This window comes from Pinus tabuliformis, chromosome J, assembly GCF_031772625.1.
Source record: "Pinus tabuliformis cultivar Carrire ecotype Pingquan chromosome J, CPIR1, whole genome shotgun sequence".
NCBI classification, from domain to species: domain Eukaryota; kingdom Viridiplantae; phylum Streptophyta; class Pinopsida; order Pinales; family Pinaceae; genus Pinus; species Pinus tabuliformis.
The window spans coordinates 379,654,752-379,682,405 of record NC_142295.1 but is presented as its reverse complement, the minus strand read 5'-3'; the positions used below and the strand labels follow the sequence as shown (position 1 = coordinate 379,682,405).

At 35.0% G+C, this 27,654-nt stretch overlaps 2 protein-coding genes, 1 long non-coding RNA gene and 1 pseudogene across 6 annotated transcripts; 2 read left to right on the top strand and 2 right to left on the bottom strand.

The window, feature by feature from the left end:
* The first annotated feature begins 10,369 nt into the window (after positions 1-10,369).
* LOC149227333 (uncharacterized) lies at positions 10,370-12,660 on the top strand. 2 transcript variants are annotated; one of them, XM_089377756.1, is made up of 4 exons: positions 10,370-10,803; positions 10,901-10,945; positions 11,770-12,059; positions 12,299-12,658. In XM_089377756.1, exons 1-3 carry the CDS (start codon positions 10,570-10,572, stop codon positions 11,902-11,904), a joined length of 414 nt encoding a protein of 137 aa, XP_089233882.1. In that variant the 5' UTR covers positions 10,370-10,569; the 3' UTR covers positions 11,905-12,059; positions 12,299-12,658. The 2 variants fall into 2 exon arrangements, with proteins under 2 accessions (XP_089233882.1, XP_089233883.1); XM_089377757.1 differs by lacking the exon at positions 11,770-12,059 and having other exon boundaries at positions 12,299-12,660.
* Positions 12,661-12,714: 54 nt separating this feature from the next.
* Positions 12,715-14,705, top strand: LOC149227332 (protein DETOXIFICATION 41 pseudogene; annotated as a pseudogene).
* A 6,666-nt stretch (positions 14,706-21,371) lies between these two features.
* On the bottom strand, positions 21,372-23,539 carry LOC149227331 (putative protein phosphatase 2C 14). The gene is made up of 2 exons (XM_089375482.1): positions 23,236-23,539; positions 21,372-22,194 (listed from the first exon to the last, which is right to left on the bottom strand). The coding sequence occupies exons 1-2, from the start codon at positions 23,260-23,262 to the stop codon at positions 21,811-21,813; spliced, it is 411 nt and encodes a 136-aa protein (XP_089231608.1). The 5' UTR covers positions 23,263-23,539; the 3' UTR covers positions 21,372-21,810.
* A 1,224-nt stretch (positions 23,540-24,763) lies between these two features.
* On the bottom strand, positions 24,764-27,020 carry LOC149227330 (uncharacterized). Of its 3 annotated transcripts, none has more exons than XR_016247780.1 (4): positions 26,657-27,020; positions 26,389-26,500; positions 25,895-26,118; positions 24,764-25,044 (listed from the first exon to the last, which is right to left on the bottom strand). It is a non-coding gene; the product is annotated as an uncharacterized LOC149227330 (long non-coding RNA). The 3 variants fall into 3 exon arrangements; XR_016247781.1 differs by having other exon boundaries at positions 25,956-26,118; XR_016247779.1 differs by lacking the exon at positions 24,764-25,044 and having other exon boundaries at positions 25,531-26,118.
* Positions 27,021-27,654: the final 634 nt, after the last annotated feature.

Sequence of the window (27,654 nt, the reverse complement as noted above, 5' to 3'; positions counted from 1 at the left end):
TCTACCACAAATGAAAAAAATTAATGAAGAAGAGAAAGAGATCGTGACCAAAAGCAGAGATGAAATGTGTGAAGGAATCTTTTCTAAATGTATAGGTATGGGAGGATCATGAACCTACTCTAACATAAGGTAGGTGGGATGCACCAAAGCTATATATATATATATATATATATATATATATATATATTTGTTTAAATAATAAAAAAGAATGAATAAGTGAAAGAGTTATTAACTAAAAATACTTTTAAATGTAAAGTATTATTTTTCAAAAAGAGAATAATTTGATGGAGAAATAATTGATGGAGAATTATTAGTTCACTTTTCATATTGATAGAAGAAGATGTATTAAAACTAGATAAAAGGGGATATATCAAAACTAAATTTGGGATATATCAAATTCTAAGTAAGCATGTCCATTTTTAAGTTACAATTTTATTTATTTACAATTTCAAATAGTAAAGCTCATGCACATATATTAAAAATTACAATTTTTTTTATTACCATAAAATATGCTTTATTAAAATATTTTTATAATACATTTAAGTTATATCTTTAAAAAAAAGTTATAACTTAATTACAATTATAACTTTATAAAGTGAAATCTCTTAATTTAATTGAAAAATAGATGGTCATTTGTGAATGATAATGAGGCATATGCCTATGTATAAACTAGAATGGCCATATCAATTAAATTGTTAGTAAATTTTGGTAGACATTTCACATGCTAAAAAAAAAAAAAAACTTTATTATTATTAAAATAATTAATATATAAATAATATATTTAAAAGAACATGTAATAAGATTATCAACCATGTAGATTCAACACCACTTTACCTGTAGATTCAACACAATATATTTTGTTACAATATTATGGACTAATACCATGGTATGACATTTTTTTTAATTTATTAATTTACTTAAAAGAACAAAAAAACATAACTATTTTCAAGATAAATCTCAACCTTTGATTTATGAATATTCTAATATATTTTTAGAGATTAAATCTTTACCATCTACTTTATAGTTATTGATATTTAAATTAAAATTTTGAAAATTATATTAAAAAATAAACATATCTATTAAATAATAATGCATATCAATTTATTATAATAAACGTAAATGACTTAAATTTAAATAATTACATACATTTATGAAAAATAAATATAAAGATATCACTTGTTATCTCTTTGGATAAGTCCATTTTGATGGGTATCAAGGTTTGTAAAACTGATTTGTAAGTGATATTTGAATACCCTTTATTAAAGGAGTGTTGAGATTAAAAAATAAAAAAAGTGATGTAAAATTGAGTCTTTCTCCTTTTCTTTTTTTCTTTTTTTTTCTTCTTCTTCAATTTCTTGTTTTGGCCTTTTCGAATATTCTTGGAAGAAATTTGACAAATGATTCCTATTAGAGGAATTAAAGTTTAAAATGCAAAGCTTCTCACCAGCCCTGGAATTTGACGTTCTGTAAGACATATTTTGGGTTTCAAGACGTATTTGACGACAAGCTAAAAATTTAACCCGTCATATATGATGTCTTTTTTATTTCTGCAACCCATCAGAATGACATTTGATTTTAAATTTAAACCGTCAAAAATTATAATACCAATACCATTTAAGGGATTTTCCACTTAGCATAAGTTTAAATACAAGTAGTTGGCTGCACTCTCAATCTCTCTAGCGTGCCCGTATTAAATCCACAACTCCGCCATAAAGCATAATTGCATTGAATATTTATAATTGGGAATTCAGGGTTCCAACAACTGTTCTGCACTCTCAAGCTCTATAACTGGGATTACTCATAAAAATTTTGGTAAAATATTTTTATTTTTGGAAACCAAATGCAATTGACTTCAATTTGTTATATAATGCAATGTCGTATAACACTCATAATTATTTCTAGTTAGAATTTGTGTGTTTATAACTAAATTGGTTAAGGGTTCAAACTTTGTACAATCCTAATAACCAAATTGTTGTCTCAACTAAAAACTTTCTGGAATAATATTTTAAGAAGACACCATATGATTATAAGTTTTTAAAATGATTATTATATAATAATATGATTGATTGCATATATCAAATTCCAAATTTGATATGTTATTTATTTGTGTGAACTTATCATATGCATTTTGAAACTTCACATATTCAAATTTAAATGGATTGAGATAGCATTCATACTATTGAATGCACCCAAAACTTTAAATTTATTGACACAAGTGTATATATGCACTTCACACTTCTTCAAGAGTTGAGAGGCCATCCTGATCCCACTCGCATGCCCAACCAGGGTTTAAAATGTTTATAGTTTACATCATTGCTATCAATGCAGTAAAGCACTGAAGTATTTTGAGGTGTTTTTGACTTGTTAAAGAAATGTTGGGACTTACTCCCAATGTGATTATTGAGGTTGTATGTTTGATTGAGGCGGCTAGTTTTATGAGTTTTATGAATGTACATGGTTTGAGGTTAATAAAAATTTAGTTGTTTCAGCTAGTGGTATGCACTTGAGTTGGAGCCTTTTCTTATTTTAAAAGAAAAATCAAAATGCTATTTTGTATTTTTTTACATAATTTAATTGTATTTTTTGGTGGACTTTTAAAAATTATTTAATTGTTTTTCTTAGGTTTAATGTTGATTTAATTAGTTATAATATATTTTGGGTTGTTTTATAAATTAATTGTTTTAATGATTAAATGAAATTGAAGTTCAATTTAATATAATTATAACACATAACTCTTTTTTTTAAATAAGAAGGATTAGTTGTTTTGCTTATATTTTCAAAAGTCTGAAGAATTTATAATGCTTTGTATGAGTAAGAATAAAAATAAATTATGGATATCTCATTAGTATAAATCTTTTAGTCAAAATCATTAAGTATGAGTCTTAGTAGTTCTCTCTCTCTCTCTCTCTCTCTCTCTCTCACACACACACACACACACACACACATATATATATATATATATTAAATTAAAATCATATAAAATTTAAAGATATAAAAATTAATGGAATTAAGGTCTAATTATTTTTCATTATATAAATAGAAAGTTATCATATGAATAACAAAATCTATATCTTTAAATCCACTTTGCAAATTGAAATAATTTTTAATGTCAAATATTTTATAACATAAAATAAAATTGAGAATGAAATAACTTATTCCTAAAATTTGAAAATAAGAGACTATATGATTAAAAAGAGAGAGAATTAAACAAAGGATATCACTATGGATTAAAATTGCAACAATTAACATGTGTATGCTAACTTAGGAAAAACAAGGCACTTTTAGAGGAAGATTAATGAAAATTGAGATGCAAAAGTAGTTGAAAGAGAGTTTCGAGATAAGGGGAGGTTGACATTCACAAATTTTCCTAGAACGTAAAATGAAGGGCATGAAAAATACAAAAACATAAACAAATTTCCATTTGACATGGAGAGAGGATTTGAAATTACAGGCCTGCTTCTCACTATATAAGTGTATCTATTAAGGATTCATCACTATCTTGTGAGAGCACTACATGAAGGACATCATCAAGCTACTAACAAGCATGTAATCAAAGAAAGAATCATGGCCATATACCTCATTTACTAATTATAATCATGGACATTTAAGTCATGAACTTAAGGAAAATTCCAAAGAATATATCACAAGTATAGTTGATATGCAACTCTTTTAAAGTGTATCATTCATATAGGACAAAATGCATATACAATTTCAAATGTGAAAAACACTTCTCTAATACACCATTCTATATCGAGACAAAGTTTAGTCTATCATTCAAAAATATAATATTCATTACAAAATGAGAAACTTCTTTTTACACAAAACACTAATTATATCTCTAAACGTGTTCAAGTTACCTAAACATGGTGAATTGTTTTAGTTCTCAAAGTGGTAAGCCTAGTGGGTTTAGTAAGAGCAATACTAGTTGAGCATATATGCTCTATGTATTGTTTTCAAGACTTGAACCCTCGTGCTTTCAAGTCTTTTGGTGTAATTTTCATTCTTTTCATCATCCCAAGATCATTTTCCCTTTTTGCCTTCTGCAAAAGTTAGAACATAATCAATAATATGCAAATTGATATCAACATAATAGAAAAATGGGTTAAAAAAATGTAATATAGTATGGAAATAATTAATAGATGGGCACCATGCAAAATGGAAGAAGACACAATGCATTGAAAAGCTATGCAATTATAATGTATGATAAATTATATGTCAATATATTATGAGTTATGGTATAGGGTATACAACTTCTCCCAAATTCCCTTGAAGATGAGGTGAACATCGTAATTGTTGCGAACAATGTGGCTTTGGATGCAACACTTGCTCGCTATCTATTATATGTGGATGGCTTTGAGGAGATGCATATTCTTTATTCTAGACACAAGAGAGTAAGTAGAGATATATAATTATGAATCTCAAACCAAATTAAATGTAAAAGCTAATTAACAATCATAAAGAATTATTTAAATAAATACTTAATCCATCTCACTTACGTTCTTTTCAAGACCATTATCATGTTCTGGTGTTTCAAATGATTGTAATGGTTCCAAAAACAATACCTGCATCCATTTTCCTTATTATCATCCTAGTAAAATATAATAATAAATAAGAAAAGAAATCTAAAAAATAAAATATTTGTTTTCTTGCTTGTCATCCTAGTAAAATACATTAATCTGTATGCTAATGTTGATGTGAAATAGTTTGTATGGAAACAAAACTTACTTCTTCCAAAACCTGTTGAAATCTAGGTGAACGTCGCAATGGTTCACAACTTGATGTGTGTTGGGTTTCCGAGTTACTGGATTTAAAATCAGTGGCCAAATAATGTGGAGATATCTCTATGGAATTATGTTCATTATGCTAAAAATATCAATAAAAATGGGAAATTAGTATACAATTGATAGTAAAAATAAACATGTCATTTAGTGTGAAAATGTCTTGAAAATAAAACCAAGCAAAAATTATACTTATGTGAGTGTGCATCTACCTCTTCTTCCCCTACATCATTAAAAATCCCTTCTCTTTATTTTTGTTGCAAAGCAATTTCTATGCGCTTATTCGTGTCCATACGTCTACGAGGTAGACTTTGCTCCCAACGATCCATTTTCTCTTTGATTTTGAGTTTTGAGGCATCATCAAACTCATCGATCGTAGAAACTGACTGTATAAAACATTCAACAAATTTAACATGTAATTATAAATTCATGTTATTATAACAAGACACACATAACCATGCCAATAAATACTTACAGTAGAAATAATTTCTTCATGAACGAATATTTTATATGCTTGTTTGCACGCACGACATAACCTTGCATCTACATCATATTGTATCTTTTCATTCTGTTTTCTAATCTTGCTTGGCGACTTGACCCCGCGTCTAGCATTCTGGTCTCTTTGTCTCCCTCTTGGACGTGGAGGAATAGGAAGGAGATTGTGCATCATTATGTGATGGTGATTAAGGCCACTTAATTTCGATCGAGTGAATATACCGACACAATCACCAATTAAACAAGAAAAAATATATTTGGTACCTTGGACAATGACATTCCATTCATGTTTATTTTCCTCCATATTCTCAATTCCCTACACATACATAATCAATTTTTGTTTTAAACAAAAAATATTATAAACTTTCTTTAAAAAAAACCATAAAACACAAGTATATGATAAACAAGGCACAATATATCATATCATGGCAAATGCAGTTTATTGTATAAATAAAAAGAATTTATTGTTGAGAAACTCTTTGCAACATGGCTGATTTTTCTTGGGTTTGTGTGGCTACATCTAAAGATTATAGTGGTAACATTTGGAATCAACTCCATATTGTGCACCTACAAACCCAGATTTCACTAGGAATGAATGTTGTATATGTATGATAATAAGTCCTACTCAATTTTGCACTGTTATACAAGTGGGTGTTAAATGTTCAATGCATTAAAGAATTTGATAAATGGTGATAGAAATCACATCTCTTTTTGTGCAGTGTAAAAACTGCATAGAGTTGCATTGAAATCCGGTTTATGTGCGGTTGGAAGCTCTAGTAGAAACCCCAAGATGGAATTATAGATGCATTTCAGTCAATATTCAGACCAATTTCAGATGATATTTTGAATTTCAGTGAAGTGGGCACCCATGCATACACTAAGTCACTCACAAAGGACAACGACCTCTACATGAGCATGCTTTGAGCCCAATTCTATTTCAGACTTGTTTTCCCAATTTTATTTCAGACTTGTTTTTACACAATGAAAAAATAAATACATACGACCTCTACATGGGCATGCTTTGAGCCCAATTCTATTTCAGACTTGTTTTTACACAATGAAAAAATAAATACATGTTGGGCCATTCACAAAGGGCAGTGACCTCTACAAGGGCATGCTTTGAGCCCAATTTTGTTTCATACTTTTTCTTAAACAATGACAGATAAATAAAGTATGATAGTTATGTTAATTTCCAACAAATAACCACAAAAAATAACTCAATCAGACTGCTAAGTACAAAAATGTCAATACAAAGCAAGAGTACTAAGAAGTCTCCTTTATAAAGAACAAGAAGTAAAGTAGAAACATGAAGTCTATATGTGAAAACATAAGAAAGCCCTCAGATCCAAGTGCGGGCAGCCAGAACAAGAGGGGGATCTGCAGAGAAAAAGGATCTAGGGATTGTGTCATGACCCAATAGATCTACCTCTCCTAAGGCCGAATGAGGAAAACTCAAGATTGGATGATACTCTGAAGAAGAGCTAGGGGAAGATCTAGACACGTTGTTGTGTTATTGCTGGGCCACTATAACTCATTATTGTTGTTTAGGTGATCTATTAGGCCTTGCAAGTAAGGGATCCAGGCTGGCAACATCTCTAAGGTCTTTGGGTAGGGGGAATGGTCCGTATAGTCTTCACTGATCTAGAGCTAAAGGCAATGTTATCTCTCTTAGTGCCCCTAGTTGACAGAGCATTTTAGTTCCCCTAGTTGACTAGAGCACCATAAAGGAGGAGGTAATCCACTAAACAGAATCCATTATAAAGGAGGTACTCCACTAAACAGAATTCCGCTTAGGAGGAGGCTAGAAGGTGTGCATACTTGAGGGCCTCCACATGTAAAGGGATAAATATCAGTACTCCACTGAACAAAATTATGCTTGGAAGGAGGCTAGAAAGTGTGCATACTTGAGAGTGCTTCCTACATGTAAATATTTGTGGTCTGATTATTGGAGGAAGCTGAAAACAATCTGATCCCTTAAACAGGCTATGAATAAAAACATGTTGGGCTACTCACAGAGTTTATTGCAAGAATCTTGTGGTTAAGAAAGCCATGTTTATTAAAGTCATCACCACTTGCACAGTGTACTAAAGATTCCGTAAAAACTAGAACCACCAGCCTGCATGGTCAAGATTTCTTCTAATATTATAAATTGATCTAAGCAGGTTGGTAATGATATGTCAGTTCTTAAATTTCTAGACATATAAATAATTTGTAAGATGATCAATAAGCTAACTGCATATTGTAATAATGTATATGGAAGGAACTTTAAGATCAGTTTTGTCCAAGTATTAGTCACCTCACAAGGAATACGATTAGGTAGTTGGTTGTATTAGGGTTTACATTTCTGCTCCAGTCTCTTCCTAGATCATTGATCTATTGTTTCAATTTGACACCGCGTCACCCATCTGCATTAACAAGCTTATAATGGATCTTCAATAATTTGATTAAATTGCATATCCTTGCGATTATATTTTATTTGAAACATAATGCCTGGACTGCATATTTCTTTGTATGGAGCTAATTGATTAGTCCTACACATGCATCTGGAATAGGTATGAGTATTCACACAGATTGCTACATCGTGAAATGAATGATAATATACAGTGTTGAAACTTGACAGATACGTACGTTCCGGTTCGAACATGAATATACTCTAGTTTGTGTTTGAAGCAGTCTTAACAATATATTTACACAAAGTCTTTTGATAGAAATCACATGAGAGAATTTTTTTGGCCGATGCGTTTCGAAACGCGTCGACCAAAAAAATTCTCTCATGTGATTTCTACCGAAAGACTTTGTTTAATTCATTATGGATCATAGAAGCTTGAATACAAAAAACATATTTACACTTGCAATGAATATATGCAATTGATTGATTAAAACCAAAATTGCAATGCTACCCAAAATGAATATTTGGATACCCTGATGTTTTCTCTCTTAAGTGACTGAAAGTATTTGTACCAAAAGAGATTGTGATAAAAGGTGAGCCTACCTGATAAAAGGAGTGATGTACCTACCTGAGAAGTGGAAGAAGTCTCAGGAAAAAACATTCAGGAAATAGCTCACTGCCGCCAATGCCAAACTTCGAACGAGTGGATTTTGCTACGGCCAATGCGTATATTTTAGTAAGTCTAGGAGATGGGAAGAGTAAATGGCGTAAATAACTATGGCGGCGTTCCAGATTTACTAAGATATCTGGGATTCAATGTGATTTGAGTGCCGTGTATGCATGGGTTGTATGGATACAACAGGGATGCAAGATGGGGTGTGATTCAATATACCATGGATGTATGGCATGGGTTGTGGGCACATTGAATGTAACATACCTCATGCAACCCAAAGTGAGCTATGGTTATCGATGGATGGATGGATGGAACCCTGTACTCTAAGAGCATTAAATAACGTATAGGGTTGGAAATAAGGCTTGCCCTCTTTTGCCACCCCAAAATTGAACTAACAACATTTATAAAAGAAGTCTATGATTTCCCTATTAGCAGCACTAAAACTAGTTAGTCATATGGACAACATTTGACTTTGCATTTCCAACAGTCAACAATAAGCATTAAACATAAGAAAAAGACCCAATTAAACTCTTTCCTATTTGTTATTGAATAATCCTTCAAGTTGTGAACTATTCTAAAAATAATTGGAGAACTTTGCTATTAAATAATCTCTCATAAATAGTCAGTGAAAGTGACTAGAAGTTTTGAGATATCTAAGAACTAATTCTAATAAGAAGCATTATTCTGTAATAACCTTCAAGAAACATAAAGTGTAGAAAGAGGAAACCTATGTATTCTTAGAAGATAACTCTTGGAAATAGTGGGTAGAAATAACTATATATTGTAATTTGTTTTTCTAAGAAATAATTCTATAAAAAAATTCAACTACAGGAGTGCTCTCAAATCACACAACAATTTGCTATCTAATCCATCAATGATTATAAAAATAATATTATAATGATTATTGTACTAAATGACAGAACAATCAACCAAGATTACAAAAAAATAATAATAATAATAAAGTATGTTAAAAAAAACTCTTAACAATTTATCCAATTATGCAAGATAACTGAGTAGAATTGAAACTCTTACTAAATGCATATACATTGATTCCAAAATAATCCATGAATAAGGACTAACGCATAGAGAAAAATTCAGCCAAAATATTTCTTGACTCCAAAAGAATTTTTTTATTAAATTTGAAATAATAAACTTGTAAAAAATTGTTGTTGTAATATTTTTTAATCATTCCAAAGCCAAAAAAAACCTTCAATGAAGTTATCTCTTTATTTATATATTAAAACTTAACTAATGGAGGAAAACAAAATTAGTTATATAAAAAGCAATGCAATATGTTCATGTGATCTATATTTTTGTGAACAAAAATCTTGAAAAAACAACCATGCAAAAAATGCATGCATCAACCGCGTCTACAATAGACTAAAAGCTTCAATTCACACATGCTTAGTCACCAAAACTTTCCTTAATTAACCAATTCATTGTGTTATTCTATTTTTCTAGTAATTTTATGCATAGACTAAAAGCTTCAATTCACACATGCTTAGTCACCCAAACTTTCCTTAATTAACCAATTCATTGTGTTATTCTATATTTTTCTAGTAATTTTATGCATATCTTTCCATTTTATTAGGCCGATAGGCCTTTCTTTGAAAGGGACCTTTCGTCGTCCTACTCCTTCTGACGCTGACACCTGGCGAAATTCGTCTCTGTTCAGGAAACTACTATAGGTTGACACCTGGCGAAATTCGTCTCTGTTCAGGAAACTACTATAGGTTGACACCTAGCGAACTTAGTCTTCGTTCAGGAAACCACTACCTCAGACACCTGCCGCTCTTCGTCTTTGTTCAGGAATATCGGCCTGCATATCGGCCTGCATATCGGCCTCATCCATCCCTTGGACGCCTTCCCTTACAATCTTTTCTGAGCTGCTGGAGATCCGTTATCCGTTTCTTGACAGAGACTATCAGTTTCTTGACAGAGACGAAAGAAAGGGCCTGGATTTGTATAATAGATGGGATTTGAGCATCGGATTTACGTTAGATGACGGTGTCGTGCCTGGCAGATCCGAAGGGTTTATTTTTGGCTGCTATTTGATATCAGAGTTCTGTTTTTGCAGGGTTGGGGTGTAGCCGTTTTAACAGGGGTCCCTCGTTCAGACGCAGTCTTTAAAACGAATCCTGTAAACTTTCTGAGCGAGAAAACGTTGAAAGGAACCTTCTTTGGAAATTATAAGCCTCGTACTGATTTGCCAGGCCTTGTAGAGATGTATTTGAATGGGGTACCTGCTGTTACTTTGGTTTGGTATTTGGATTGGAATAGCGATGAAGAAGCGGTACCAGGAGAGTCCTCCTCGGCATCACGCGAATGAGAGTGATGGCGGTTCCAACTCCAAGAAGAGGCAGAAGCAGCAGCAGCAGCCCTCCAATGGAAGAATTAGGCTCCCACCAACCAATTCAAAGCAGGCATCTTTTGAAGATTCATCTCTCAAATCAGCAACCCCAAGGGCGGTTAGTAGATTCAACTGCTCTCGTATTGTGTTTTTTTGGTCTCTCAGCTTTGTTATTCATTGAATACAGCATTAAACCGTTTTCTTGTATTTTGCAGAAGTCCAGCAATCACAGTAAGCACAGGGCTGCCAAAATAGCCAAGGTGTGCTTTGCCTTACTTTAACTACATTTGATTTTTGATTGTTCTTATCAAACATTTGCTTACTGTATTGGGGCATTCGTGGATGATAGGGGAAAGGATTGAAATTTTAACTTTCATCCATTTACACAATAAAAATCATGTATTTGCATTGAAAGTGACTGCTAATGAACTTGATTGGAAGGACTAAAACTGGATGTCGGGGTGTAGACAACCAATCTACATTTTGTGCACAAAGGTAATTAATTTCTTCTTCCTTCTTGACAAAGAAACCCAGCAAATAGGCTTGTGCAGTGAACTGTTATAATCCCCACCCAACGGTTCATACTGGTCAAGGGAATCAAGTCTAGCAAATGATAAGTCCTAATGAGGTAATCAATGTTTTGGATTAATACTCCTTTAGCAACATAAAAAATTCCAGATTTTGAAGACTGATCAGTTACCAAAATTAGAGGAGATGCCCAAAATATTTCCTTATTTAATTATGAGCTGTTAAACTCATAGAAGCATAACAGTTGAGACAAAAGCAACACAGGATTAAGTTGAATATTGGTGGGACTGGAGGTTACACACGTGATACTCTGCGTAACACATAGAACTTGCTTTTGTTTGTACAAATGTTGACAATTTTATGGATCCTCCAGTAGAGAGGCATGAGTGATGTCGATATTCCTTTGCATCATAGGTGGATACTCAACAACTGGGAACCTGCCTTTTTACCTGCTTGGGGGATCTCAAGCTTACCATGATTTGTTCTACTACTAAAAGATGGTATGCCTGTCGCTCATGATCATGCTTGTATGCTAAGGTTTGATTAATGCATGCAGATATCCCCATCAAAGCAGGAAGTGGAAGTTGCAGAAACTTTATATGATCTTGCAAGGATGTTTGTAAATCAAGCAAGACCTAATGAGCCAATTCGTGAAGTTAAAGGTGGATCCAAAGCTAGAGTGGCAGCCTGAGGTGAAACCTGAACCAGCAAGTGCTACATCATTATTTCCTGCATCTGATGCAACATCAGCTCAATCTATACAGCACGCTCCATCATCTGGTCTTGGACCATCTGTTGCTGCTGCCAGCTCCCCATCATCAACTCAGACTCCTGTTCACTCAGGAGGTATGATTTTGATGCCTATTCCTGTAGATACTGAATCCACATTGTGAAGACAATTCTTTCTTAATCTACAATTAATTGAATTAGGTTATAATCCCAGCTTAATTCCCATGCTCTGTGGTCCCAACACTGCAAGTGTGGACTTGATACATTCAAAGCTATGTTTTAGCTGTGTTATTTTACTTCCAAAATCTTCTTTCATTTCACTTAACTACTTTCATTTCACTTAACTATATTGGCAGCACCCAAAAAGAAACGGCCACATGGCTCAAAGGTGAAGGTTGGGGGAAAACCAGTGGCATCAACTGCTACTAGCCCATGCATATCGGCCACTTCATTGGGAGTTGCTACAGAGTTTGTTGATGCCAAACAAGTTCAGCAACAGACACAGTCTACCAGAATACCTTCAGCAGGATCAATAGTAGTCCCAGAGATATCATTGGCAACTGGCTCCTCTACCTCAACTGTTGTGCCAGTATCATCTTTGCCAACTAAACAATTGCAAACGGTGGACAATAACTCTGCAACGAGTGATAAAAAATCATATAGAATTGAAGTCAGTGGCCATGCACTGGTGGACAACACAAGTATCAAAGAATCTGTAGCTGTTGTTGACAAGAGCGAGGATGTTGTTGGGAGCTCTATTGCCAGAGAAGACATGACTAAAGTTGAAAATGAGGAAAGGTAAGTTTAATTTCTGGCCTTTGTAATTCTGAATATGTTGGTCTAGCATAAATGCCACTGATGTGCTATTCTAACAATGTTATCCATGTTGCTCACAGATCAATGCCATCACCCCCAGTTGAAGTTGCTTGTACTACAAAAGTTGAAATTGATTTGATGGTAAGCTTTAGGGTAGTCGCTTTTGCAACTTACGGATATATTCATGTGTGTTGGAAGTTAAATGGGCAGTCCTAAATGGGTTGCTTGTGTTTAATTTAAGAAAGGCCGGGAACAATCTTGTAGCTTCTGATCATGTATTATCTATTTTGAATTCTTTTTTGGACATATTGTACACATAATTGTGTCCAACCTGGATATTGAATTGTATTTATGTGACGATGGCTGTCTTTGGCTTCTTTGCTATTAGAAATAGCTGTTTTGATCACTTTTTTCATGAGAGTTAAAAGTTGTATGGTTTATTCGTTATTTTACAGGTCCTTGCAATTTTCTTTTACATTTCCCTGCATGCATCTGCCCTTTTTTCTTAAAAGAATGTTCAAAATTAATTTTTGTAATTCTCAAAATTTCTATGATGTGTTGTACCAATCAATTTAAGTGTCATAGTTACACTTTCATTTGAGGGAAAAACTTTTTTTTTGTGATTTTTCCAAATTGTTGAAATGTTCATCTTTTTTTCTTTTTAAAATAGAAATATTGAGAAAATAAATTAAAAATATGTAACTACATATATGTAATTTTTTATTTCTAAGAAATATAGTGAAAATATATATATATATATATATATATATACACTCTCACATGAAAATAGTGGCTGTAAATATCATTCCAATTAAAATTGGACAAAAAAATTTCACACGTTTTCTTCTTCACTCTAAACTTACTATCATCGAGGGATCTGTTCTGTTTATATCAGCTTATAACTATTTCATGATAGCGGATATATTTTAGTGATTGAATTATATATTTTCAAAATTCAATCAATATAAACAAATCAAATAGTTGAATTTTGCAATATCAATAAATTGACTTTTCTTATATCTATAAAATGAGCACTTGATTTCTAAGGCGGTGGAGGCCTTTTATGAACTGGACGTGGATTCCATGAGGGCGGCGTCTCGGATGGAGAAGTTTAGTCAACTGCCAGAGGTCCATGATAATAATGACTAGAACTGCAATACTCCTCGGCATCCTCTACTATTTTGCAGATCCAGTATTGATTGCCATAGGGCAGAGTAAAGAAATCTCTGCTGCAGGAGGTATTTTTGCCAAAGGTCTTATTCCTCAGTTGTTTGCTTTTGCCCTCAATTGCCCCATGCAGAGGTTTTTGCAGGCTCAGAACATAGTGGCCCCTATTGCCTATATTGCTGTTGGGACATGTCTATTCCATACATTGATCACCTGGGTGGCAGTAGACAAGCTAGGATTTGGCCTGCTAGGGATAGCCTAATAGTGAGTTTGACTTGGTGGGTTCTGGTCATTACTACTGCGTTGTATATATTCTATAGCCCATACTGCAGGCATACATGGACGGGCTTCACCTTGAAGGCCTTCACAGGACTCTGGTCATACTTCAAGTTAACTCTGGCATCGGCTGTTATGCTAACGTATGCCTTAATACTCTTTGGAAGATACACAAACTATCTAAATTATATCTGGGTGTTTACATAATAGCTTAGCCTGTTTTGACAAGTTTTGTTTTGTTCCACACCTGATTTTGCAGTTTGGAAATATGGTACATTGAAGTATTGGTGCTTCTATCGGGTTGGCTGCCAAATGCAGAGGTCGCTCTGGATTCCATTTCTGTTTGGTATGAGACTTTCCCATTTAAAGCTAACTAATTTAAAGCCAAATACAAGCTCCATGCCTATGCATTGTCCCAACTTTGTTAGATAGCTATGCCAGTTAATATATCTCTAACGTGCCAGGTTTTGAACATATATGCAGCATGAATTATTACAACTGGGAGTTGATGGTAATGCTGGGTCTCAGTACAGCTGCAAGGTATACATTTATGATTTATAGTAATATATTGTTTTATTGGGGCATTTTTATGGCTATTGCAGATTTTGGGAATATCTTTAAATCTGACCATCGCCAGAGGGGTCAAACAATTGACCCCTCTCCTGGAGGTAGGATTCTCCAATATTGGGCAAAACTGCAATTCACATAAATTCAGCGGTTTTATATAGCATGGTATACCTTTTTTTTCCCATTTGCTGTATCTAGAAATTGGTTTTCTTTATTGTGGTATTTATATTATTTGCAGTATAAGAGTGGGTAATGAGCTGGGAGCCAGGAGACCTAAAACTGCAAGATTTTCAGTTATAGTTGTGGTGGTCACTTGCTTCATAATAAGTGTCATACTTGCCATTGGGATTCTGATACTGAAGAAAGAACTCGCCATGGCATTCACAAGCACCAGTGTGGTTATACGCGCAGTCTATGCATTGATACCTCTACTTGCAATATCTGTTCTCTTGAATGGCACCCAACCTATTCTCTCAGGTTGGAATTTTCAGTATCAACAATTTGTTTGCAGCAGAAAGCTGGTAGTTGATGTTTGCTATATTTAGGTTATATTTTCGTTGACATCATAAAGGTATTGTGATTGCAGGGGTGGCAATTGGAAGTGGATGGCAAGCTGTGGTGGCATATGTGTTACTTTCATGCTACGATGTATATAGCTCTTTACCTGATCTATTCATTGGCAGGTGGGCTCAATAACTGTTCCAGAAGTTATTGAAAATGCATCGTCAAACCAAGATAATGATAATCATGAACCAGTACCCAAAGCTAAGAATACCGAAATTTACGATGAAACTAAGGAATCTATTGTAGAGACAGGGCATGAGCAATGCAAAGATTGGTATACTCAAAATAACAATGAGAAAGTTGGGGAGACGGGAGAACCAACAGATTATTTGAGCAAGAGGGAAAAGGAGGATGTGGATAAACAAATGCTGGAGGGAGCTGCCAAAAAAGTTGTGGAAGATTCAATGGATCAGACAGTAGATGGATCTGGTAGGTGGAATGCATTTCAATAAAATTGAAATGGGTTCTGTAACTCAATATATTTTCTCTTTTTAAGTTGCTAGTGGGGATTCACTTATTTTCCTTAATTTCTTTTGTTTCAATGCATATTTATTGTTTCTGTCATTTCTTGTGCTTTATAAACAGATTTAGCTTTATTGCCTTCCATGACAACCAGAACAGAAAGTAGCGCTACAAGTCTACCACTATCCGTTTCTTTGGGTGTCACTGGTTGGCCTGGCGGGGTTCCTTCATCAGGGTATTTGCACAAAACTTTGGTTGCCTGTTTAGTGTCTAGAGAAATTTTGATATGCTGCATCAAAGCAGGGTATATTCACATTTTATTTGAAATCTTTCACAGGTATCACTCACTTGCAAACCATAATTGTAGATAATACTGTGTGGTCATATTTCCCAGTTTTTTTTTTTTTTTTGTCCGTACCATGACGGGAGCAATCTATGCTTATCATATCTAATTAGAGTTATAATTACGGTTTTAATCTTTCCTTCCTTGATTGTTAAATTTGCAGGAGCTTGAACTGGATAAATTTGTTACAGACAAGGTTTCTTTTGCTGACATCAACAAGGCATTTGATCACATGCTTAAAGGAGAGGGTCTGAGAACTGTAATTAAAGTCATCCAGGATTAGTGACAAATATGAACACAGTTGGAATATCTCCAATGTTATGAAGGCATGCTGAACTATTTCAAACTGTTATGTGATTAATGTCGTGGCTTTTATGTGTAACTATGGTATGCAATTAAAGTCCTGGAAAGCATGTAAACAGTTATAATAATTTTAGGGTAAGTATGATGTTTAAGTTTTGACACTGCTTCCAAAACAGCCATCCAAAAGGTCATTACTATAATAGCTTGATTAGAAATAGATTGAATGAGAAGGTCCAGATGGGGTATTCAATCATCTCCATCCATCTGTTCTACATCCTCAGTGCTTACTTGAACAATATATCAGCCTTCATATTTATCCCTTGCAGACATGCTGAAAAGATAATGACATGGAATTTTTCCTTGCTTCTCTGATTCCGTCCAATGATGGGCCAGCTGCAAATTTTCCTGATTGAAATTTCCATTTGACCTCTCTGCAATGTGTTTGGAATCTCTTATCACCTGTAGACAATTTAAACCTTTCTCTATTGCTATTTTCAGAATCTACCAAAAAGCATAAAGTTCTGCTCTGTTGTTTGATCCATCTCCTACAGCTCTGCTTTGAAACTGATCTCGTAATTGTCTCTTAAAGTAATGCCTCATGATCCACAATAGCTGGGATTACCTTGACAAGCCTCGTTGAAATAACTCCACACTATTGTTATATATCTATTCTTGTGTCAAACTTGATTAGGAATAACATCTTTGTTTTGAATTCTTTTCATTTCTTGCTAGCCAAATAGCTTAAGTCACTGTACAAGGACAGTCTGATGCCCACATGTAGTTAATACAGAATGTATTTTGAAAACTAGGATTTAGCTTTGTAGTGCTTGAATCATCATTTCATGTTGGTTTTCATTTGTTAGTAGCCAGATCATTTCTCTTAGAATATGATTGTAATATCTTTTGTTTCTCTTACAATATGATTGTAATATCTTTTGTTTATCTTCTGTGGGAAATTTTGTACAGGAGTTCAAACAATGTATATAAATAGAAAGATGCAGAAAATGACAGTCAAATTTTGTACTCAGAATTATGACAAGAAAGCCCCTGCTGGGTTTGTGAGGAAAGAGAGCTTCAACACCAGTTCTGTCTCCAACCGCCAAGATGATCAGTGCGCTACTAACATGTTTAGTGAAGAATTTCTGCTATTCTCTTGTAATCTATAGGCCCCCAAAGCTCCTCATAGATGAGAATATTTGCAGGATGTTAATATTGTTGTAAGTTTGTAGTAGTTGTGGAATGACTTACTTTTGTGCTGCTTCTCATCTTCAACAACAAGAGTTTCTGTGGTGAATAAGCAGAATCCATGTCCTGCCTTGTGAAGCAGCTCTCCACTGTGATAGCGTTCTTTGTAATGTCTCTGATAAATCCTTTAGACTTCTATTTCATTCTGTAATATGATGGGATTCACTCTACAAGATTAGGGCATTCACTCTCCAGAGTCCATGTCATACCTTCTGAATCAGCTCTCCACTTATGTTAATTTTCTCTGTAATGACCCTAATAAATCCTATATAATGAGATTTCATTTTGTAATATGATGGGATTTCACTCTACAAGATTGGTTTCAGTTTTACTTGTATTGTGGTATATGAAATTTCTCAGTTTTACTTGTAATAGGATGGGATTTCATTCTGTAATATCATGGGATTTCCCTCTGCAATATTTGCTACTAAATTTTACAATTCCAAATTAATAATCTTATCGGCCTCTCTTTGTACCATATTTTATTAAAAAATAACTGAGCATTAAGAAATGAATGTGGTATGATTTATAACACCAAAACCTAGAAAATTAGATATGGTAGATTATTTTTCAGTCTTGTATGGATTTGAATTCACTAAATTATCTATTACATTGATAATACACAGTGTGCAAGAAGAACTACTCATCCCAAAACACTCTGGTCCCCATTTTTAGTTACGCTGTTGTTTCCCATTTCTGTAAACATGGAGTCTGTGTGAAGCAGCCCTTACATCAAAAACATTCTTTAAAAGAAATGAAGAATGCCTTTGGCACTGTTGGCGCATCAAGCTTCGAATCCAAATGAAAGCTACTGAACCCAAAGAGGAAACCTTAGGTATAAGCCCGCAAACCATATAATTTAAGAGATAAATGTACAGGAAAATTAGCAATGGGCATTGGTTAGCTAATGCAGGGACGTAGTGTGATGTTTTTGGAGTATCGGGATTGATTCAGATTCTGCTGATTAGACTCTGTTTCCTCTTAAAACATAGTCAAACTCCCGACTCCACTTGGACTGCGAAGAGTCTTATAACACTGCCAAGAGCTTCGTATGGCATAAATTGCAGTTGAAAGGGTAAACAGTGTTGACTCATTCATCACACTTTCTTCAGCAAGAAAGTCTTCCTACAGCGGCAGCAAGCACTCCAAGAAATGGAATATTGGGAGCAAGTTTTAGGGCATTTTCAGCAGGAAGATTATTACGGGCAACGAGGATGTGAGCAACAGGTTGATTTGGTGACCAGATCTGTTTAGTGTTTATGCAGCATTTGTGGTTTTTCATAGTCATTTTCTAGAGCCTCTCAAACACAAAAGCAGCAAGCACACTATCATATTTTTAAGTATGTTACCAAGCTCAAACAAACGAGTGTTGGGGGCTCATGTGAATGGAGGTGCATTATATGTAAAAATGACAAGACCTACACAAAGGCTCTTAAACAAGACTCAAAGCTCGCACCTTAGTTGAAAGGGTAAACAGTGTTGATGTTTGTGCACATACCAGTAAATCAAACAAAGAAGAACCCCCAAAAAAACCCGTTAAAAACCTATTTCAGATTCAGAGATTATGAAGCTAGACATTAAAAGGCAAAAACTACATACCTTGGATACCGGATATCGATGCAGTGAGACGTCTGAGGAGTTCAAATTTGCTGTGGCAGGCTTCAGGTCGAGGAGGAGCACAAAGATGCGGAGAAAATATGAAGTTTAATATCGCAGGGGATCATTTGTTGCTAGTCTGAACCAAACAAAGACGATCGGATTGGAACCGAATAGGGAAATACGAATAGGGATTTAATGGTAGCGGGGTGATGTCGCTTCTCTCCACGCCTCATCAATAAAGAAATGCTTTAAGGCGCCTCAAGGTGGCGTATGGAAGATGATAGTGCGAACGTGACAAGTGGTAACCGGGTGTTTTCTGTTCCGCCAGGCGCGGGCGCATCCTTCAACTATGCCAAGGCTCAGTCAGTGGGGCGGCGGCATCCATGAATACCTCCGCCCCTTCTTTGCAGAGAGGCCGATATGCAGGCCGATATTCCTGAACAAAGACGAAGAGCGGCAGGTGTCTGAGGTAGTCGTTTCCTGAACGAAGACTAAGTTCGCCAGGTGTCAACCTATAGTAGTTTCCTGAACAGAGACGAATTTCGCCAGGTGTCAGCGTCAGAAGGAGTAGGACGACGAAAGGTCCCTTTGAAAGAGAGGCCGATAGGATTATTAAATTAGAGTTGTTGAATTTCTCTATAGTAAATATTAGTGGATCTAAGTTAAGTTTATAACAAACAAACATTCTTTCACGACCTAAATTTGATAAGAAGATTCCAAGTAGACGACTAAATTTTTTCTCTCATATATTAATAAAATGATTAAACAAATAAAATGACAACAAATTTTGAAAGAGTTTTACTTTTTAAGTTTTATAGGTTAAAGTTTTATGAAAATTTATTTATTTATTAAAATATTTAAAAAATTATAGTTTTTATTAATTAAATAAAATTATAACAATATTTAACATATAAATACTTATTACTTTTATAATTACAGATTAATAAATTTATGAATATAAATTAATATATTTATTATTTTTAATTTAAAATGAATTTAATAATTCTGGATCTCTCAAATACTGAAAAGGATCAGATCTCTATATACAAATTTTTCTTCAAATTTTACACTCAAAAAAAAATTTACGCTGAAATTTGATCCCTCCCAACAATTAATAAATCTCAAATTAAAATTAATCTCACGTTAAAATTAAAATTAATCTCAAATTAAAATTAATAAATCTCAAATTAAAATAAATCTAACGTAATTATAATAAACTTAACATTTTAATCATTTTTACCAATAAAATCTCAGACACTGCTTCAAATATTAATATAGAAAAAATCTAAACTAATTATAATAAAATTAACATTTTAATGACTTTTACCAACAAAATATCAAACACTACTTCAAATATTAATATAGTCCATACGCTTTAGCACCCTCCCAATTATTGGTAAAAGTCAAATGCAGAAAATTAGTGAGTTATTGGACCGTTTCACAAACGGCTATATTACTTATAAAGGGTCTCATGCACCCATCAATATTGTATGCTAAATTAACGCTTAACGGGTGGGTGACTCGTTACACCAGTCGCTTTGTCCCATCTACAGAGCAGTACCTGATATTTCCAATGTTATGCACAGAGTATTGTCTCTGACATGTTCACAAACTACAGTTTTTTTATCATAGTGCAAATGAACAGTTGTGTAAGGCCTTAACAGTTGTGTAAGGCCTTAGCCTCATTGTACTTTTGCAGTGTTTATTAGTCCCTCATTGCATTTTGTATGGCTGCCATTGTCAGCTCCCCTGTATTGGGTTCCTACAGATCCCCTTCACTGCAGTGAAGTGGAATCAGGAAAAGAGATGCATGCAGGGTCACCAGTGATGATATCTCCATTGAGCAATGTTACAGTTTCTCCAAGCCTGTCTCAGGCAGCAAGTTCAGGAGAATCTGGGCTTGAGCAGTGCCAACCATGGTCTTTCACCTTCAAGGAGCTCTACACTGACATCTCGGCTTCGTTCTAATCGTGATGAGGATCACCCACCAATGCTTCAGTGCTTCAGTGTTAGATATATTTATAACTTCTTGTTAGAACAAAACAGTCAATTGAATTAGCTCTCCTATATACAAAACTCATGGTGTATCCAACCATGACAACCTATTAAAAACATCCAACGAATTACACAAATCTAAGAATGGGAATTTTATTATCATACATCAAATGTGCCAACACTGGTCCCTTTGTTTCTTATTTTTTCCTGTTATTCTCAATTTCTTTTTCCTCTTACCGCCTGACTTTGAACCAGTCCAACCTGTTGGATTTGTAATAACAATATGACTAGTGAATCAGCTTCAGGGATGGAATAGAGGGCCAATATAGTTAAAAAATTTGCAAAATCTTCCAGATCTTTTGTTGAAAGTGTGAAGATGGGTGGGGTTGTGTGAGAACCGTCAAATTTGACAAATGGTTTTGTTTTGAAATTCCAACCATGATCAGCTTAGCAGAGGGTCTTTGACATGGGGGTATGTGCAAGATGGTGTTGAAAATGGTGCATTAAGCGAACATTTGGGCTCCTCTTACATCAGCCACTTGGGCAGAAATGCCTGAGGTCAACAATCATTACACTAATGTCATCTCGTGTGCCTCTAGCTGCAGAAAGCTCCACAAGCTCTTTGCATGCTGCCATGGGACGTCGCAAAGGCATGTACTGCAACCCGGGGCTTTTTGTATTCTCTTTGAAATATTTGTCATAGCATCCCATAGTGTTAAAGTTGCCATCCCATAGACTCCTGACTTTCATGACCTTAGGTACGTCTCCCAAAGAAATTTTCCTTGCCTTAGGTGGTGGGCTAGCATCTTCATTCCATGCTTCTCCTCCTTCGAAAAGTTCAGCAGGACTAATAGCTCCTTGCTTTTTTTCTGTGCAAACAGTCCTGACAATGTCTACTGCCTCCTGATTAGTGACCTGATAGAAGTATTAGGGGAAACAGAATCAGCTGATTGAAACAGTCATGCTTACAATTTAGATGAAGAAATACATTTAAAAAGTTCACTGTTTATGAAAGTACAGAATTCAGAGGAAAAAAAATACTTTTTTGTGAAGTGCTCAAGTCCACTACAGAATTCAGGGGAAGAAGATACAAGGGACTCCATATTGCGAGTATGTGAAGATAAAATTAACGTGTAAACACAATCCATGAGCTTAGATGATGAACAAACATTACTAAAAGAGAAAGCACGGAAACAGGCAGGATACTTTCCTACAGTGCCCTGATTATGCAAATATACAGAATTAATGGAGAAATGTGTCAGTTCTAACAAATTTGTTGGTTTGAGCTGGTGAAACTCAGGGTTCAAAGATAGCTTCGTGCTTACTGGGAACGCATGTTCCCATCAAGATCTTAGATGGAGAATGTGCAATACTAGGTGCCCTGCCTAAGAAGTACAAAAGGCAGCTAGAGTTCATAGACAATTAATGGAGAAACGTGTCAGTTCTGACACAACATTGTTTTGGTTTTGAGCTGGTGAAGACTCAGGGTTTCAAAGGTAGCTCATGTTACTGGGAACCCATGTTCCCATCAAGATTTAGATGAATAATGTGCATTACTAAAGTGCCCTGCCTACGAAGAACAAAATTCAGCTAAAATTCACACAGAATTAATGGAGAAATGTGTCAGTTCTGATACAATTTTTTTTGGTTTTTTGGTGGCGCAACTCTGTTCAAAGGAATCCATGCTTACTAGGAAGTTGGGAAACCACGTTCCCTCCAAGTGCCAGTTTTGAAAAAGCTCCATGAGCTCCTATTTCTAAATTGGTCCCTTTTGAATGTATGCAAAATCAAAATTACAGAGAGTCTGTTCTGAAAAATCCACTTGCAGTGTTTGACAATTTTGTTTCTTCATAGAAAATTCATAAGAGTGCAAACTTTGAGGCCGGATTAACAAGCTTTCATGTGCCTTGAAATTGAAACATAAGTGTGAAAGCAATTTGAAAAACTTAAGCATACCTTCTCCCAAAGTCCATCAGATGCCATTATTAAAAATTCAGAGTCAGATGTAATGGGCAGCTTTCTAATCTCCGGTTCTGCTGATATCCACCGTTTCAAGTGTATATCTCCTATACTTCTCGACACAGCTAAGGTTCCCTGTACTCGCCAAGCTCCATCGTGAATATCCACGTAACCACCCTGCCACAGCCCCAAAAGTATATTAGTAAACCCGTTAAAGAATGGACGAATAGATTAATGATGCGTCTAGCATTTGGTTGAGTCATAACCAGATTTTCAATCCTCTCCCTCTCTTCCTGCCTTCCAGGTCTATGATCACAGGTAATTGATTCCAGTTTTAGGTTTTTAATACTTAATGAAATTTAAGTTTCGTGAAAAAGCTTTTGGCCTTTTCTTTTGTGCACGCAAAGCTCCATTTCATGTAAGTTGTGTAATTGCTTTCATATTTTGCTCAAATTTAGTTTTTTGTTGATACATATAAGTCGCGACTAGTCTCTCTGTGCATTCGATTACTTCATTTTCTTTTGCCATTTTTGTTCGCATGTGGTGTTTAGTTCAAGCCACGAGTGGCATGTGTTAGGGTATGGCCTCTTGCTGGTTGAAATGAGAGGCATATGATTTTTCATATTTACGGAAAGCAGGCGAAAATGCATCGATTAAAGATTCTGATAGAAATTCCAATACGATGTTAACCGTTGGCATAATTGGTTGGATATGGCTGAGTGCATTGGTTAAATATATTTGTGTTTTTTTAATTCCATTGACGGGCTTGACAATACTGGTGCTTAGTATTTGTTTTGAAAGTGCTTCCTTTAAACACCCGAAGCATTCCAATTAGCCCGAATAAATCAGGCACAACCAGTGGCCCGTTCTCACTAGCAAGCAGCCCTCAAGGGGAGGTACATTTCTATCAAAGTTACCCAGTTGTTTCACCTGGTCCCAATTACGTATCTCTGTCTCCAGTGGATTTGAACCTGGGTGGGTAGCTTGACATATCACTGCCTTTGCCCACTGAACCAGGACCCCATTGGCAAGGGAGGGGCTATAGTTTTCGATTGTATGTGAGGCCGATAAGATTATTAATTTGGAATTGTAAAATTTAGTAGCAAATATTGCAGAGGGAAATCCCATGATATTACAGAATGAAATCCCATCCTATTACAAGTAAAACTGAGAAATTTCATATACCACAATACAAGTAAAACTGAAACCAATCTTGTAGAGTGAAATCCCATCATATTACAAAATGAAATCTCATTATATAGGATTTATTAGGGTCATTACAGAGAAAATTAACATAAGTGGAGAGCTGATTCAGAAGGTATGACATGGACTCTGTAGAGTGAATGCCCTAATCTTGTAGAGTGAATCCCATCATATTACAGAATGAAATAGAAGTCTAAAAGATTTATCAGAGACATTACAAAGAACGCTATCACAGTGGAGAGCTGCTTCACAAGGCAGGACATGGATTCTGCTTATTCACCACAGAAACTCTTGTTGTTGAAGATGAGAAGCAGCACAAAAGTAAGTCATTCCACAACTACTACAAACTTACAACAATATTAACATCCTGCAAATATTCTCATCTATGAGGAGCTTTGGGGGCCTATAGATTACAAGAGAATAGCAGAAATTCTTCACTAAACATGTTAGTAGCGCACTGATCATCTTGGCGGTTGGAGACAGAACTGGTGTTGAAGCTCTCTTTCCTCACAAACCCAGCAGGGGCTTTCTTGTCATAATTCTGAGTACAAAATTTGACTGTCATTTTCTGCATCTTTCTATTTATATACATTGTTTGAACTCCTGTACAAAATTTCCCACAGAAGAGAAACAAAAGATATTACAATCATATTGTAAGAGAAATAATCTGGCTACTAACAAATGAAAACCAACATGAAATGATGATTCAAGCACTACAAAGCTAAATCCTAGTTTTCAAAATACATTCTGTATTAACTACATGTGGGCATCAGACTGTCCTTGTACAGTGACTTAAGCTATTTGGCTAGCAAGAAATGAAAAGAATTCAAAACAAAGATGTTATTCCTAATCAAGTTTGACACAAGAATAGATATATAACAATAGTGTGGAGTTATTTCAACGAGGCTTGTCAAGGTAATCCCAGCTATTGTGGATCATGAGGCATTACTTTAAGAGACAATTACGAGATCAGTTTCAAAGCAGAGCTGTAGGAGATGGATCAAACAACAGAGCAGAACTTTATGCTTTTTGGTAGATTCTGAAAATAGCAATAGAGAAAGGTTTAAATTGTCTACAGGTGATAAGAGATTCCAAACACATTGCAGAGAGGTCAAATGGAAATTTCAATCAGGAAAATTTGCAGCTGGCCCATCATTGGACGGAATCAGAGAAGCAAGGAAAAATTCCATGTCATTATCTTTTCAGCATGTCTGCAAGGGATAAATATGAAGGCTGATATATTGTTCAAGTAAGCACTGAGGATGCAGAACAGATGGATGGAGATGATTGAATACCCCATCTGGACCTTCTCATTCAATCTATTTCTAATCAAGCTATTATAGTAATGACCTTTTGGATGGCTGTTTTGGAAGCAGTGTCAAAACTTAAACATCATACTTACCCTAAAATTATTATAACTGTTTACATGCTTTCCAGGACTTTAATTGCATACCATAGTTACACATAAAAGCCACGACATTAATCACATAACAGTTTGAAATAGTTCAGCATGCCTTCATAACATTGGAGATATTCCAACTGTGTTCATATTTGTCACTAATCCTGGATGACTTTAATTACAGTTCTCAGACCCTCTCCTTTAAGCATGTGATCAAATGCCTTGTTGATGTCAGCAAAAGAAACCTTGTCTGTAACAAATTTATCCAGTTCAAGCTCCTGCAAATTTAACAATCAAGGAAGGAAAGATTAAAACCGTAATTATAACTCTAATTAGATATGATAAGCATAGATTGCTCCCGTCATGGTACGGACAAAAAAAAAAAAAAACTGGGAAATATGACCACACAGTATTATCTACAATTATGGTTTGCAAGTGAGTGATACCTGTGAAAGATTTCAAATAAAATGTGAATATACCCTGCTTTGATGCAGCATATCAAAATTTCTCTAGACACTAAACAGGCAACCAAAGTTTTGTGCAAATACCCTGATGAAGGAACCCCGCCAGGCCAGCCAGTGACACCCAAAGAAACGGATAGTGGTAGACTTGTAGCGCTACTTTCTGTTCTGGTTGTCATGGAAGGCAATAAAGCTAAATCTGTTTATACAGCACAAGAAATGACAGAAACAATAAATATGCATTGAAACAAAAGCAATTAATGAAAATAAGTGAATCCCCGCTAGCAACTTAAAAAGAGCAGATATATTAAGTTACAGAATCCATTTCAATTTTATTGAAATGCATTCCACCTACCAGATCCATCTACTGTCTGATCCATTAAATCTTCCACAGCTTTTTTGGAAGCTCCCTCCAGCATTTGTTTATCCACATCCTCCTTTTCCCTCTTGCTCAAATAATCTGTTGGTTCTCCCGTCTCCCCAACTTTCTCATTGTTATTTTGAGTATACCAATCTTTGCATTGCTCATGCCCTGTCTCTACAATAGATTCCTTAGTTTCATCGTAAATTTCGGTATTCTTAGCTTTGGGTACTGGTTCATGATTATCATTATCTTGGTTTGACGATGCATTTTCAATAACTTCTGGAACAGTTATTGAGCCCACCTGCCAATGAATAGATCAGGTAAAGAGCTATATACATCGTAGCATGAAAGTAACACATATGCCACCACAGCTTGTCATCCACATCCAATTGCCACCCCTGCAATCACAATACCTTTATGATGTCAACGAAAATATAACCTAAATATAGCAAACATCAACTACCAGCTTTCTGCTGCAAATAAATTGTTGATACTGAAAATTCCAACCTGAGAGAATAGGTTGGGTGCCATTCAAGAGAACAAATATTGCAAGTAGAGGTATCAATGCATAGACTGTGCGTATAACCACACTGGTGCTTGTGAATGCCATGGCGAGTTCTTTCTTCAGTATCAGAATCCCAATGGCAAGTATGACACTTATTATGAAGCAAGTGACCACCACAACTATAACTGAAAATCTTGCAGTTTTAGGTCTCCTGGCTCCCAGCTCATTACCCACTCTTATACTGCAAATAATATAAATACCACAATAAAGAAAACCAATTTCTAGATACAGCAAATGGGAAAAAAAAGGTATACCATGCTATATAAAACCGCTGAATTTATGTGAATTGCAGTTTTGCCCAATATTGGAGAATCCTACCTCCAGGAGAGGGGTCAATTGTTTGACCCCTCTGGCGATGGTCAGATTTAAAGATATTCCCAAAATCTGCAATAGCCATAAAAATGCCCCAATAAAACAATATATT